Source organism: Amphiprion ocellaris, chromosome 11 (assembly GCF_022539595.1).
Source record: "Amphiprion ocellaris isolate individual 3 ecotype Okinawa chromosome 11, ASM2253959v1, whole genome shotgun sequence".
Lineage (NCBI taxonomy): Eukaryota > Metazoa > Chordata > Actinopteri > Pomacentridae > Amphiprion > Amphiprion ocellaris.
In genome coordinates this window covers 8,997,534-9,009,807 of record NC_072776.1, presented here as the reverse complement: position 1 = coordinate 9,009,807, position 12,274 = coordinate 8,997,534, and the positions used below count along the sequence as shown (strand labels likewise).

Below are 12,274 nucleotides of genomic sequence, written 5' to 3'. Positions count from 1 at the left end.
ATCCAGGTCATAAAATCAGGAGCTGTTACCTCCCAAGCCTCTGTAGGGTACGTTCAAAGTCATGAGACAGTACTTTGTTGTCCAGCAGCAGAATACGTTCCTGACATTTCTGTGTGACATTAACTTGTGGTTAATCGAGGGTCTGCACCTCATGTTAGCCTCAGAGACTTCTGTCCTCATCTTAGCAGCACTACATGGGGAAGGTCAAGGGGTCAAACATACCTCTCGTCCTGCTCCCTTGGCTGTAGTGACATCTACTGGACTGCTAACCCAGAGAGCGAGCCGTGCAGAGAGCATGAAACTCTTGGCTGGGCGGCACGTCTTCAAAAGGAGACAAAAACAAAAGCTTTCACAAAAAGGACAGGAAAAAATTAAACATTTAGTCAGTTTAGTATGACATCGCAAATTGCCCTCAGAGAGCAGACATGGTACAAACAAGTTACAATAAAAAAAAAATTAAAATAAAGTAAAACAAAAGGACATTCAAGTGTAACAGAAAGATTTATATTGGTGTTATATTGACATATTTGTACAGAAGACTGGAGCGAGGATAAACCTTCAGTGTTTAGTACAGGAGATGAGGATGCTGTTAGAATATTCCAGCATCTTTCTATCTGATTCGGATTGTAAAGAAAAATCTCCTAAAAACAACCAAGTGGTCATAAGAGGAAAGCAAACTGCATTAGACAATTTTCATTTTCATAAAAAAGAAAAAAACAAAGACAAATATGCCACCAGTAAATTCGCTGTTCAGTGTGTACGTGTATTCAATTTAACAATTCAATAATTTGGGGGAGGAAGGATCAGAACAGAGATAAAAACATAAAATGGAAGAGGGGGATGTAACATACAGTTAAAGGAAAACAACACAAAGACAGAGGCATTGTACATTTACTGACAATGAGTATAACGGACAGTTTCTTGGGAAGTATACAAAACATTTTTATACAAAAGGAGATTAAAGTGAGGAGAACAGTGCTGTTAAAAAGAGTACCACTTTCAGCAATACACAGATTTTTTCCAACTGCATGACAGGACTGATGGAGCAACATATTAGTGAAAAAATCTGCAAAGCTGTTTCCATAACATGAAAAGAGTTGAACGTTATCCAAAAAAACAAAAAGAAAAAAAACTGACATGGTAAGATTAGACGAGCATAGGTAACATGATGACAGCTTAATTAACCTCCACTTTCCATCCGTCACAAAACATTTCTTCACAACATCCCATCATGGCCCGAGAAGCTACTGGGGTGATTTATTCTACTTATATCACACAGTCACAAGTCACCCTGAGTTTGTAGTCAAATTTGGCAATTAACCTCCAAAACATGGCTTTTTTCTTTATATTACAACACCTTTTTAGTTTTGAAGTCCTCCAAAAAGGTTTTACAAAAACACATCTGAATTACATATAATGGAGCCATTTGAAATATTTCAGACCTTCAATGTCACAAATGCATTGTCTATGTAAAGCCCAATATAAATAGCTGTTCAGTCAAAATATTTAATAAGCAAATAATGTGAATCATATCAACAGTATATGTTCAAGAGGAATTAGAATAAAAAATTTTTTGATTGTTTTTCCTTTTCACCTGCAAAACGTCGTAGGTGCGAGCAAATCCATAAAAATGGAGAACGGACCGACGGCAAGGAAACAAAGATGCATAATAATAACAGAAAAAAATAAACAGGCAACATGAAAATTTTGCATGGACAAAAACAATAACTTTACCTCAGCTGGATAAAATTAGCTCTGCTGTGAGATTTAGTCTTTGCTGAACAAATCTTGCTATCCAAGGACATCATCAAAGTATACCATCAACAAAAAGCAAGGAAGAAAATTGCTCAACTTATCAATAGTTTTTTTTTCATGAAAAACATTATTATAAACAAATAAGTAGATTTAAAACAAACTGGAATCCTACAATTTCAACTACACAATATTGTACAAAATAAGGCATTTCCTTGTGTGTTTACTGCAATGTCTTTTTCCACCTTTAGTCTCCACTTGTTTGCTTTTTAACTCAGTAAAAACTGAGAATGGGCATGGACCAACTATTTCTGTGTTAAAATATATATATATAGATATATATATATATATTTATAATTTTAGCTTTTCCTTCAAAACTTGAATAAAAATGCAAGTAGGAGTATACAGTATGAGAGAGGTTGCAGAAGTTCATAAGTGGAGTGTAAATTACTCCATGACTTCGCTTGCCGCTACTGTGGTGACGAGCTGGAGAGGGATCTCTGCGTTGGCCAGGATGTCCTGGGCGTTGCTCGAGCCCTGCTGGATGTTGGTCAGGATGAGGGTGGTCCCGCCTGCCGTGGTGATGATACTGTCTGAGGACCCTGCGGATTCCATCGAGGCCACCACGGCGCTGCCAGAGTTCACGCCTTTTTTGTTCTGATGAGTTTTAATGTGCTTCGCCAGGTGGTCGCTCCGCATGAATCGCTTGGAACATTCTGGGCAGACAAACTTCTTCTCTCCTGCCAGCGAGAAAATATAGTTTGAAAGATGGAGTTCGGTGCTAAATACGTTTGGAGAGGATTAAACGTACCATTAATCATCAGACAGATGAGAAGAAGTTTAAAAAGTGGCATGCAAAGTTCAATTTGATTGATCTTTGAATAAACTTAATGCAACATAAAATAATAAAAGGCCAGAACTGTCAGTGAGATTCACATTCTTAATTGAGTTGCATTGTGTACCGTTACTGAATGCTGTACGACCTGGGTCCAGTGTTATTCTGAATTAGCTGCCCTACGCCAATCTGTCACTGACACAAATGACAAATTGATACTATACAACTGATTACAATTAGGACCAATTAACGGCCCAGAATTACTGAATATCTACATGAAAAGTTAACTGTGAATTCTAGCTGTTCATATCTTGCAGCTGACAGCGTAATGAAATGCTACTTTAGTCTGTCCTGTCAGAGACCGCAGACTGCCAATGATATGGTAGGGTAACACAACTACAGTATGATCAAGTGGAAATGTCCCTTTCAAAGGTCTGTCCATGCATTAACTGTCATCACATACTGTATATCATTATGTTGCGTCAGTATATTTAGTTGGATTTTTCACATGTTAAAAAGACATAATCCTTTCAATGCATGGCAAATGGTTGCTACATCATATCCAGACTGATCAGTGAATCACTGGACAAAACTAAACATAAAAGCTGGATTCCTGAAGGCTACAACTAGCTATTATTGCAGTGTTTTTGTTGTAGAAGCTGATGTTAACAGATCCTGCGTATTAGGCTGCAGAAGAAACTGTCTAAACCTCATTCTCAGCTGTTAAATTGCCACCAAGTCTGTTAAATCTGGATATGTTTTTCACAGTGGTCTTCAATCCTAACCTGACATTTTACATGTAAATCCAGAGGGGAGCAAACGCTGTTATTTCTTTCGTGACTCACACTTTGCAGGGCACAAATTAACACATTTTACTGATTTTATGGATGTTTTCCTGATGTGCAAACATTGAGGGAGCAAAAAAAGGGCACCTGTGTGTGTTCTCCGGTGTCTCTGCAGCTCATCGCTGCGTGTGAACCTCTTCCCACAGAACATCCAGCTGCAAACAAAAGGTCGCTCCCCAGAATGCCAGCGCAGGTGTGCGCGCAGGTGTGATGTTTTTCCGTACACTTTCCCACAGCCTGCGATGTGGCAGATGTGCTGCTTCTTCTTCCCCATGCTGGATCCCCTGAGAAACACAGGTATGAACACTTTAAGTCCAGATATGCTATAAATACAGATTCGAGAACCAGTAAAAGCACCAGTGAAGCCACCTCACCTCCCACCCGACTCTTTGCAGTTAGGGCAAGTACAAGCCACTCTGCGCAGCCTCTTGCCCTCTTGGCCCAGCTGATCCTCCTCATCCACCAGCCTGACCCGGAGGTGGGACAGATCGCTTGTGTTCAGGGTGGAGTCTGTGCTTAGCTGCCAGTCTCCAGAGTCTGGCTCTTCCTTGATCTGAATATCTGAAATTAATATGTATGTTAATATCAACACAAGCTCTAGAAGTAAGTTGCCAAAAAGCCTGAATAGTGACAGCTGCTTTATAACTGCATGTGACTGACAGCATGGCAGCAAATTTCACAAGTTAAACTCCATATTAAAACACAGTTCCTTGATTGACAAAAAATGTATCAATGACAATTCTGATAATTAATTAAGCATGCAGTGTGGACTTTTTGGCTCACATGAGTGGCAGAAAATGGATGGATGGATGGATTTTGGTACAATTAAAAATTTCATCACAATGTTTTGACAGCTATAATTACATAAAAATTAAACAAAGTGATTTTAAGGACATGGACTTGTTGAATCTGAGGATATGAATTTTTGGAGAAATGTGTACAAAATAATACAGTATATTTACATTTATATGTTTATAATGTTTAAATAAATTAGCAACTAAAAAATAGTCTTTACTGGTAACAGCTTTACGAAATGTTAATTTAGCAGAAAAAGCACAGGCAGACTTAATAACATCAAGGATCCTTCTGTAAACCATTACAGTGTGATAGTGAGCCAATATACATAAACTCAGGATTGTGAAAACAAAGGAGCTAAATGGAATAATAATATTTATGTTTGCTTTCATGCACTTGCAAGTCAAAATGTCTTTAATTTAAAAAAAAATGATCTACAAGATAAAATAATTAGCTCAGTTAACAATGAAAATAATTGTCAGTTAAATGTGTACAACGATATACACTATATTAAAACAAACAGGTGTGATTGACAAGAGCTGTGGCACTGTCCACACAGATGTCATGATGGATTCTCTGCTTTGAGCACTAAAAACAAATTTCCTTTGACCTTTGTTGTATTAGCTTAATAAAAGCAGTAATTGACCACATTTGGGAAATTTAAAAGTATTTTTTTCAAGATGGACCTTTTTGAACGACATTAAAGTGGTAGGAAGCAAAAATGGAAGAAAATAAAATTTAGAACATTAGCAAATAATTATGGCATGTAAAATAATCAATTAAAAGAGCATTTAGACTTTAAAACCTTTAAAAGGCACACTCTTAGTTGTTTGGAGTTACTCTCACTGATTACACCTCTACTCAAAGGTAGGAGGAGTTATGATAGGAATTATCAGAGATCAACAAAATCCATGTGCTAACAAGAATAAAGGTCTAATTTGTTCCACTCTAAAAAGGTAGAATTTGGGTAACGTGAAAGATGTCAATTAGGCACAGTTTGCAGATGCCCACACAGTCCTGAAAGGAGGTCGAAGCAGTCAAAATATTCAAAAATAAGTGTCTTTAAGATAAGTGTCTATTCTGCTAAATAAAAAAGAGCTGCTGTACCTCCAGGGGTGTCTGTGCCTCCTTCCTGTTGAGCCACTGAGTTGACTGTCACTGTCTGCAGGTTGGGGATCTGCCCTGTGCTGAGGCTACCCAATGACAGGGTCTGGACTGGTGCCAGAGTTATCTGTTGAGGTGGGGTGGTGGGCAGCTGTAGGTTCTGAAGGTTCTGCACTCCTTGCACCTGGAAGGTCTGCCACTGTATCTGTCCCGATGGGGTAACTGTTTGAGCTTGGATGATGAAGGTTCCTGGGTTGATCAGTTGCACATTTTGCAGACCCTGCCCACCCGTCGCCACTGACTGGACCACCTGACCATTGGTGGTCTGAACAGGAACCTGCTGCAGCTGGATGATGGGCTGAGCTGAGGACACCTGGACACTCTGCTCCTGATTCTGCTGGATGAAGCCTTCTTGGAGACCAGAACTGGAGTCGGCTTGCTCTGTAGCCACTGATGATAATGAAGCATCCTGCGTCAGCAGACCTGATTCGTTTGCGGGAACTTGTAGCTGAGAGGAAGACGTTGGCACAAATATCTCAGGATTTGCATGGGAGTCATTAACTGGTATTGTCTGTGAGAGGTGATCATCTGTCTTAGCCAGACTCTCTGAGCCATCCACAGGCTGACTCGCCATAATTAGCTGGCCGTCAGCAGTGACCCCTGTTGCTATAGTTTGAGCACCAGACAGGCCAAGGGAGTCCAAGTCCACGCTGTTAATAGGAACAAAGGTAATGTTCCCGGGCAAACCCACAGGCACATTAGTAACAACCTGGCCCTGGTTGTTGAAGGTGGAGCTGCCAATAGAAACCCCCTGGATCTGCTGGACATTACCAGTCTGTGATATGAGGTTCTGGTTGTTGTTAAGGATGTTCGCAGTTGATGTCACATTGAGACTCTGGCTACCATCGGGCAAGATCTGAATCTGTCCCGTGGCGTCCTGAGTCAGAGTTGGTCCTTCCACGTCGGACGTGGAGAAGCTCAGCTGTCCATCTGCTGTCTGAATCTGAGGAATTACTTGGTACTGAATGTTAGGCACTGAATTGGCAGATGAGTCGTCCGTTCCCGATGTCACAAAGATTGGCTGACTCTGTAAGTTCTGGAGAGGAAGAACATACTGTCCATTTGATGTTAATATTCCTTGACTTTGGATCTGTATTATTCCAGACTCATCCTTTGCTGCTGTTGTGGGGGTTAACACCTCCCATTTGTCAGTCCCAGTGAGCTGAGTAGATGGATCTGATGTCTGAGAAAGAAAATGGGCGACATTAAAAAATGATTAAGCACCTGTTCATAATAAATTAGCTTATGCAATGCAAAACAGTCATTCAGAAGTCTCATTATGACCAGCTTTTGAAAGTTTGTACAGAGACCATTATTTTGAAGAAAAACGTCAACATTTGAAATATGGGGGGAGTCAAATGAGCCAAATTCTTTGGGTCAATAGAAGCTGAAGGAAATGTACAGTTTTTTTTCTCCTGTATGTTGCCATTCTTGTTTACTTAATCATACGAGTGTTCACACCTTTGTTGTGACTTCTTTGGTCATTTAATATTATTTTGTCATAGGTTGCTGCCTGATTTGTTATGAGGTATAACAAACTGAACACTGCAGCCCTGAAATCACACCTGAATACTAACAGAAAACTCACGTATCAGACACTGTTGATGGATTATCATCTTGTATAATCAGTGCCACGAAGAAAACCCTTATGACCGACAACAATGCGTGCTTCACCTAAAAGTGCTTGATGATTTTATCTATCTATTCTGCTGGTAAATGCACCTTTTCAGTAAGTCTTCGTTTAGTCGTTTGATCCACACCAGCCTCTGATTAACAGCTTTTTTAAAGCAACATTACACATTACACATTACACAATTCGAGGTGAAGCGAACATTTGTGCCAAATTTAAAGGAAAGTAAAATTTTGTTCAGAAGGACGAGACAAATGGACAGACAACTCAAAAACATAATTCCTCTGGTCAAGATCATTGCTGATGCAGAGATACAAAGAAGAAGAAGAAAATTCTTGGTACAGATATGCTGGCAGCGATAAGGAGAGCGAAGTGGCCATTCACTGAGGAAGCAAAGAGGAGAAAAGAGGGATCAAGAATCAGGCCAGGCAAGAAAAAATCTCAGACTGGCTTTTCGCCACTGGCTAATGCTTCTTGAAATAAAAGTAATATTAGCTACCTTGCTATATTTTGTGTTGTTACACTCGACTGATGTTTGGCTGGATTAACAAAGCTGTCGACTTGTTCTGTTTTGATCATTAGTCAAGTAAGCCCATTTCTACAGATTTTCAGTGGCTAGACATTTTAATGGTAAGAGATAGCATCTGCTTTAATGAGTTGGTAATATAACTCCTAAAACAGGCTTTGACTATTTATTATTGAATTGTGTTGAGATGGCAGTTTGGTATGGGAATTACATTTTTCTTTTATTGTTGTTTGTTTCTGTGATTCAATATCCCAACAATGTGTAAACAAGCACGGTTTACTTTACTGAAATTCATGTAACCATAATTTGTCGATGCGGACAGTAAAATTGCTAGTTTGAATAAAGATGACAATTTTGTGTTTGTTGCATGAGCTATTGATGAGGTTGTGTCTCATATCCGACAACGCTCAAATGTTTAATGCACCAAAATCTTGTAATTACCACTTGTGGCCACAGAGTCCACCGTTGCCACTGCTCAGCCAAAACTAACACGCCATTGCTTTAACAGGCAAAATTAACCAGAGCGAATGGGCAAACACACTTGAGTTTGTGTCGACTGTAACGAACAGGTGCTGCATGAACACAGCCAGACATGTTTTCTTACATGCTCTACTTTGTCATGCTACTACAGCTGTAATGAAGTGTTGATTTAATATATATACAAACTTCACTCTGTTGCAGCTGCTTTGAAATGAATGGCTGTAAGTGGTGCTCCCTGCATCATGACAGACATTTCTCAGCAGTGTTTTGGTTTCATTTGATTTTAATGAAAAAATATTTAGCAATACTATGCACTCAGATTGAATACAGCAATAAGCTGGGACCAATTAGAAATGGAACCAAACACAGTCAAACAAGTTCCTCTTGTAAAAATATGAAAAACAAAAATTGCAGCTTTGCTGGCAGGATATAAAGAGCTGTGATTTTGTTTTTGTCCAATCAGAGCCAGAATGTAATTCAAGTTCATACTGTGATGTTGAAATCCCAAACTCGTCCAGAATAAATGTTGTTAAGCAACATAAACGACAATACTCACATACTTCACATGCGATGTCCATTATTACTACCTGAAATCTGAATACCTGAAAACAATGCTGCCACAACGCTTCCTGTTGTTGGATATATGTTCAAATTAATCAATATTGCACTAAATCACAACAATTCAAAAACGTGGATAAAGCAACAATTCAAAATCCCGTTTTGCCTTACTGTTTTGGTGTCAATTAAGACACACGGGTACCAGCAGTTGATAACCTGTCTAACGAGAAAGCTCAAAGGTAAAACCTAATCCAGAAACAAAAACAGTCAAAATTCATCCTCTAACAGCTTATCTTGATCTGTTGCAACTGATGCATTTGTGGTCCACAGCTAAAATTGCTGTTTAATACTAGATTGCGTAACAGATAAACCACAAACAAATAGAATAAGTTGTCAGATGTATTTGTATATAGTGGCCACAGTCATAATGTCAATAATGAGGACCCTTTTCAAACATGGGATATTTAATACTGCTGCCTTCATCAGTCTGTTAGTAATGGCATTCTGTCATTCAGATTAAGATAGGATCAATATTGGCGGTGAAATGTGAAAAAGCCTTCCCTAAATCACTTCCTACTACTGTAAGCACCATTGTTGACCATGCTGACAGCATGCAGTTCACACTTGTGCTGTGTTGAAAGTGATATGGAAATGTTGCCAGGTATGACTTCCATCGCAACTTTTAGCAAAAAAAAGTTACCAGTGTTCAGACAAGAAGCCGACATGTTCAGTGGCGGTCAGATTAACGGAAAGCAGTGCATGTCTGAAAGGGGCTCCAGTCTACTAAGAACAGTCTTGTGAGCAGAAGGATATGGGTGCCCTAACTGCAAATGAGTCTGTCTCAGTACTTAATGTAGTAAAAATGTTCCAGTTGTGGCAATGAGACTCCCTCCTGTTTTGATGCCAAAATGCAGTGGTTGTAACTCCACCAAACAAATACAGGTTTACTCCCACTTCCCCCAACTTTCCTCAACTGTGACTGAAGGCTTCACGTCTGCTTAAACTGTATCAGATGTAGCAGAGGTGCCGACTTACCACATCAGCAGCAGCACCTCTGTCCACCTCTGACGATGGAGACCCAACCTTAGTGCAGGTCGTTGCTAGCAGGTCGAGGGGTGATGGCTGAGTGTCCTACCCGCAATGGGCAAGGTTTAAAAGGAAGAAAGTGGGTGGCCATTAGTCTGGGCCACATTAAAAGTGTGACTCATTGCTAAAGAGTGAAGACTAAAGTGTGGAGGTTAAAGGTCCCATATGGTGAAAATCCATTTTTATTGTGTTTTGTGGTTACAAACTTACAGGTGTACAGTAAACATTGCTAAGATATAAGATGCTTACGTCTGCCATTTCTCAAGCCCTACACAACTATATAGCTTCCGACTGAACCTAAATCACAAACCTAAACCACAAACCATTAGCTGTCTCACCCAAACTTTGTATAATAATGCAGCTGCCTCACAGACCACCAGGTCTGTGTACTCTCTAGAGTCACTTCTGCTAACTCTAAAATGTCTCACCCAGGAGCAAATCTGACCAAATCTTCTGCTGTTGGCAGCAAGAGTGCACACAAAAGTCTTCATGCTCTCCCAGTATCTGAAGATCAAGTGAATTACTTTTAGTTTTGATGAAAATGTCATCACAGCTACTGAATATCCATAGTTGTACCGTGTAGTGTAGGTATTATGGCTAATGTTACCATTAGCTTTGACTGTGTACCCACAGATCAGAGGTCTGTGGAAACTGTAAAGTTGAGAGGCATCGTGAAGGTTTTAATTACATATTTTCATGTTTTATTTTTCAGACAACAAAATGATGAAATAGTGTCTGAAACAGCCTATTAAGACTACTTGTTAACTGGAAGTTTCTTCATTGCCATGTCTAAAGAGGTTCTTAATAATTTACTTATTTTATAGCTGCGGCATCGTCTGACAAACTTAACATAGACGTGAGTTAAAAACACTGGCTGTGTTGTGAATTCTGAGATACTTTCATGTTCAACGATTGCTCAGAAAGAAAGTTAGAAGTGACAGAAACACACTTTCACACTCATTTAGGTGTGTGTTGGCTGACGAGATCAATTATTTGTTTTTGTACTATGAGTCACAGACGCAGAGAGAGGTTTCCTTCAGGAAGACAGTAGCAGTTCAGTGGTTTTGAGAGCTTCAGACACAAACACTACTTCATTAGAAGATGACTAAACCCAGGAGTAAAACAGTCATGGTACAATGAACCATCTCTGCCCTATTTTGAATGGAAATTTTGAAAGACACCCTCTGGGGACATGGAAAATTTTCATTAATTTACTTTAAAAAAGGCACAATATGGGACCTTTAAAGGACGTTCTTGTCCAGTGTTGAGCCCCTCAGGCAGCCCCTAGGATAACATCCATAATACTGATCAGAGCTGGCTGTCGTTTACTTCAACCCGAGCAAAGGAGGCGGGATTTGTAAATAGCCTGGGAGGAAGTATTGCCTGAGAGGTTCAAATCAGGGTACAACCCCCCCCTCCTAGTTTGAAATGTGTGAACTTCAGTAGGCACCACTCAGTTAGTGAAAACGCAGCAACAACGCATAATGAGATTCATAATACCAAGAGGGAAATCTTACCTGATTGCCCCTGCCTTCCTCCTGCTGCATAAAGTCGCTCTGACTACTGTCCACGTCCAAGGCAGCCATATCATCTGGTTTCATTGGCTGTTCTGGGGCTGTGAGGTGAAAAGCACAAGTTAAAGGTTAGCTAAGTGAGGGAACGGCTAACGTTAGCTAAACAAACCTGAGATTCACAGAGGACTAGCATCTGTAACAATATTCTAACGTCGATAAACTGTGAAGCAATAAACCCACTACAGCTCCAACGGCGGATACTGACAGCTATAACCCCTATAAAGAGATCTATGTAGCATACTTAGTAGAAGAAAAGCTAATAAGTGATGTGTCCTAAACAAGCTAATCCAGCTAGCCGAGCTAACGAGCGAAGCGTTAGCCGATACAGCTAACTTAGCCGGCGCTGATTAGCAATATCACCGACGAGAATCCCTGCTAGCTTGCTAGCGAGCTAATTTAGCCGGAGGATGCCTCAGATAGCCTGTTAGCTTACGTGGGTGAAGAACAACAGATTTTACATACCAGTCATTGCGTGACTTGTCGTAAAACGGAGGGTCCTGATAGTCACAAGCCACCGGACATGATCAGCACATTACACTGATTGTATACGCGCAGAAATTGGTGATAACTGTCAGATTTTTTTCTATTTTGATTGACGGGCGGTGGGTAACACAAAGGGTGGGGCCTCCACTGTTGACTGGGAGTATCTGCGTCACATACAGGAAATCCCGCCGTTCTACATAAAGCTGATTGGTTGCTCTTGTCCCACACTGTGTTATTATTCGTCAGTCAACCTGTCAATCATCCTTTGTTGTATTCTTTTCCTGTTTGTTATGCATCTTCAGTTTAACAGTGTTGGTGGCAGTGAGGGTTGCAGTTACATTGTGTACCTTCAGTTGCATTGTTGTTATTTGTTAATATTCATTGAGAACGTTGTTTGTGGCCTCTAACAGTATGCAATACAGCAGGTAGAGAAGAGCAATTAAGTTTTTTTTATTGTCAAACACAAACAAAAGCCCAGGAGCACTGCAACAGTTCTGAGTCACAATAATTAGTCCATTCCTATCATGCCGTCTGTTACATAACATA

At 40.0% G+C, this 12,274-nt stretch overlaps 1 protein-coding gene across 3 annotated transcripts; it reads right to left on the bottom strand.

Annotated features, from left to right (window-relative positions):
* Nucleotides 1-488: 488 nt before the first annotated feature.
* Nucleotides 489-11,885, bottom strand: sp3a (sp3a transcription factor). Of its 3 annotated transcripts, none has more exons than XM_023279277.3 (7): nt 11,708-11,885; nt 11,189-11,286; nt 9,621-9,716; nt 5,335-6,574; nt 3,807-3,993; nt 3,520-3,716; nt 489-2,492 (listed from the first exon to the last, which is right to left on the bottom strand). In XM_023279277.3, the coding sequence occupies exons 1-7, from the start codon at nt 11,712-11,714 to the stop codon at nt 2,200-2,202; spliced, it is 2,118 nt and encodes a 705-aa protein (XP_023135045.1). In that variant the 5' UTR covers nt 11,715-11,885; the 3' UTR covers nt 489-2,199. The 3 variants fall into 3 exon arrangements, with proteins under 3 accessions (XP_023135045.1, XP_035808284.1, XP_023135046.1); XM_035952391.2 differs by having other exon boundaries at nt 9,621-9,707; XM_023279278.3 differs by lacking the exon at nt 9,621-9,716 and having other exon boundaries at nt 11,708-11,884.
* Nucleotides 11,886-12,274: the final 389 nt, after the last annotated feature.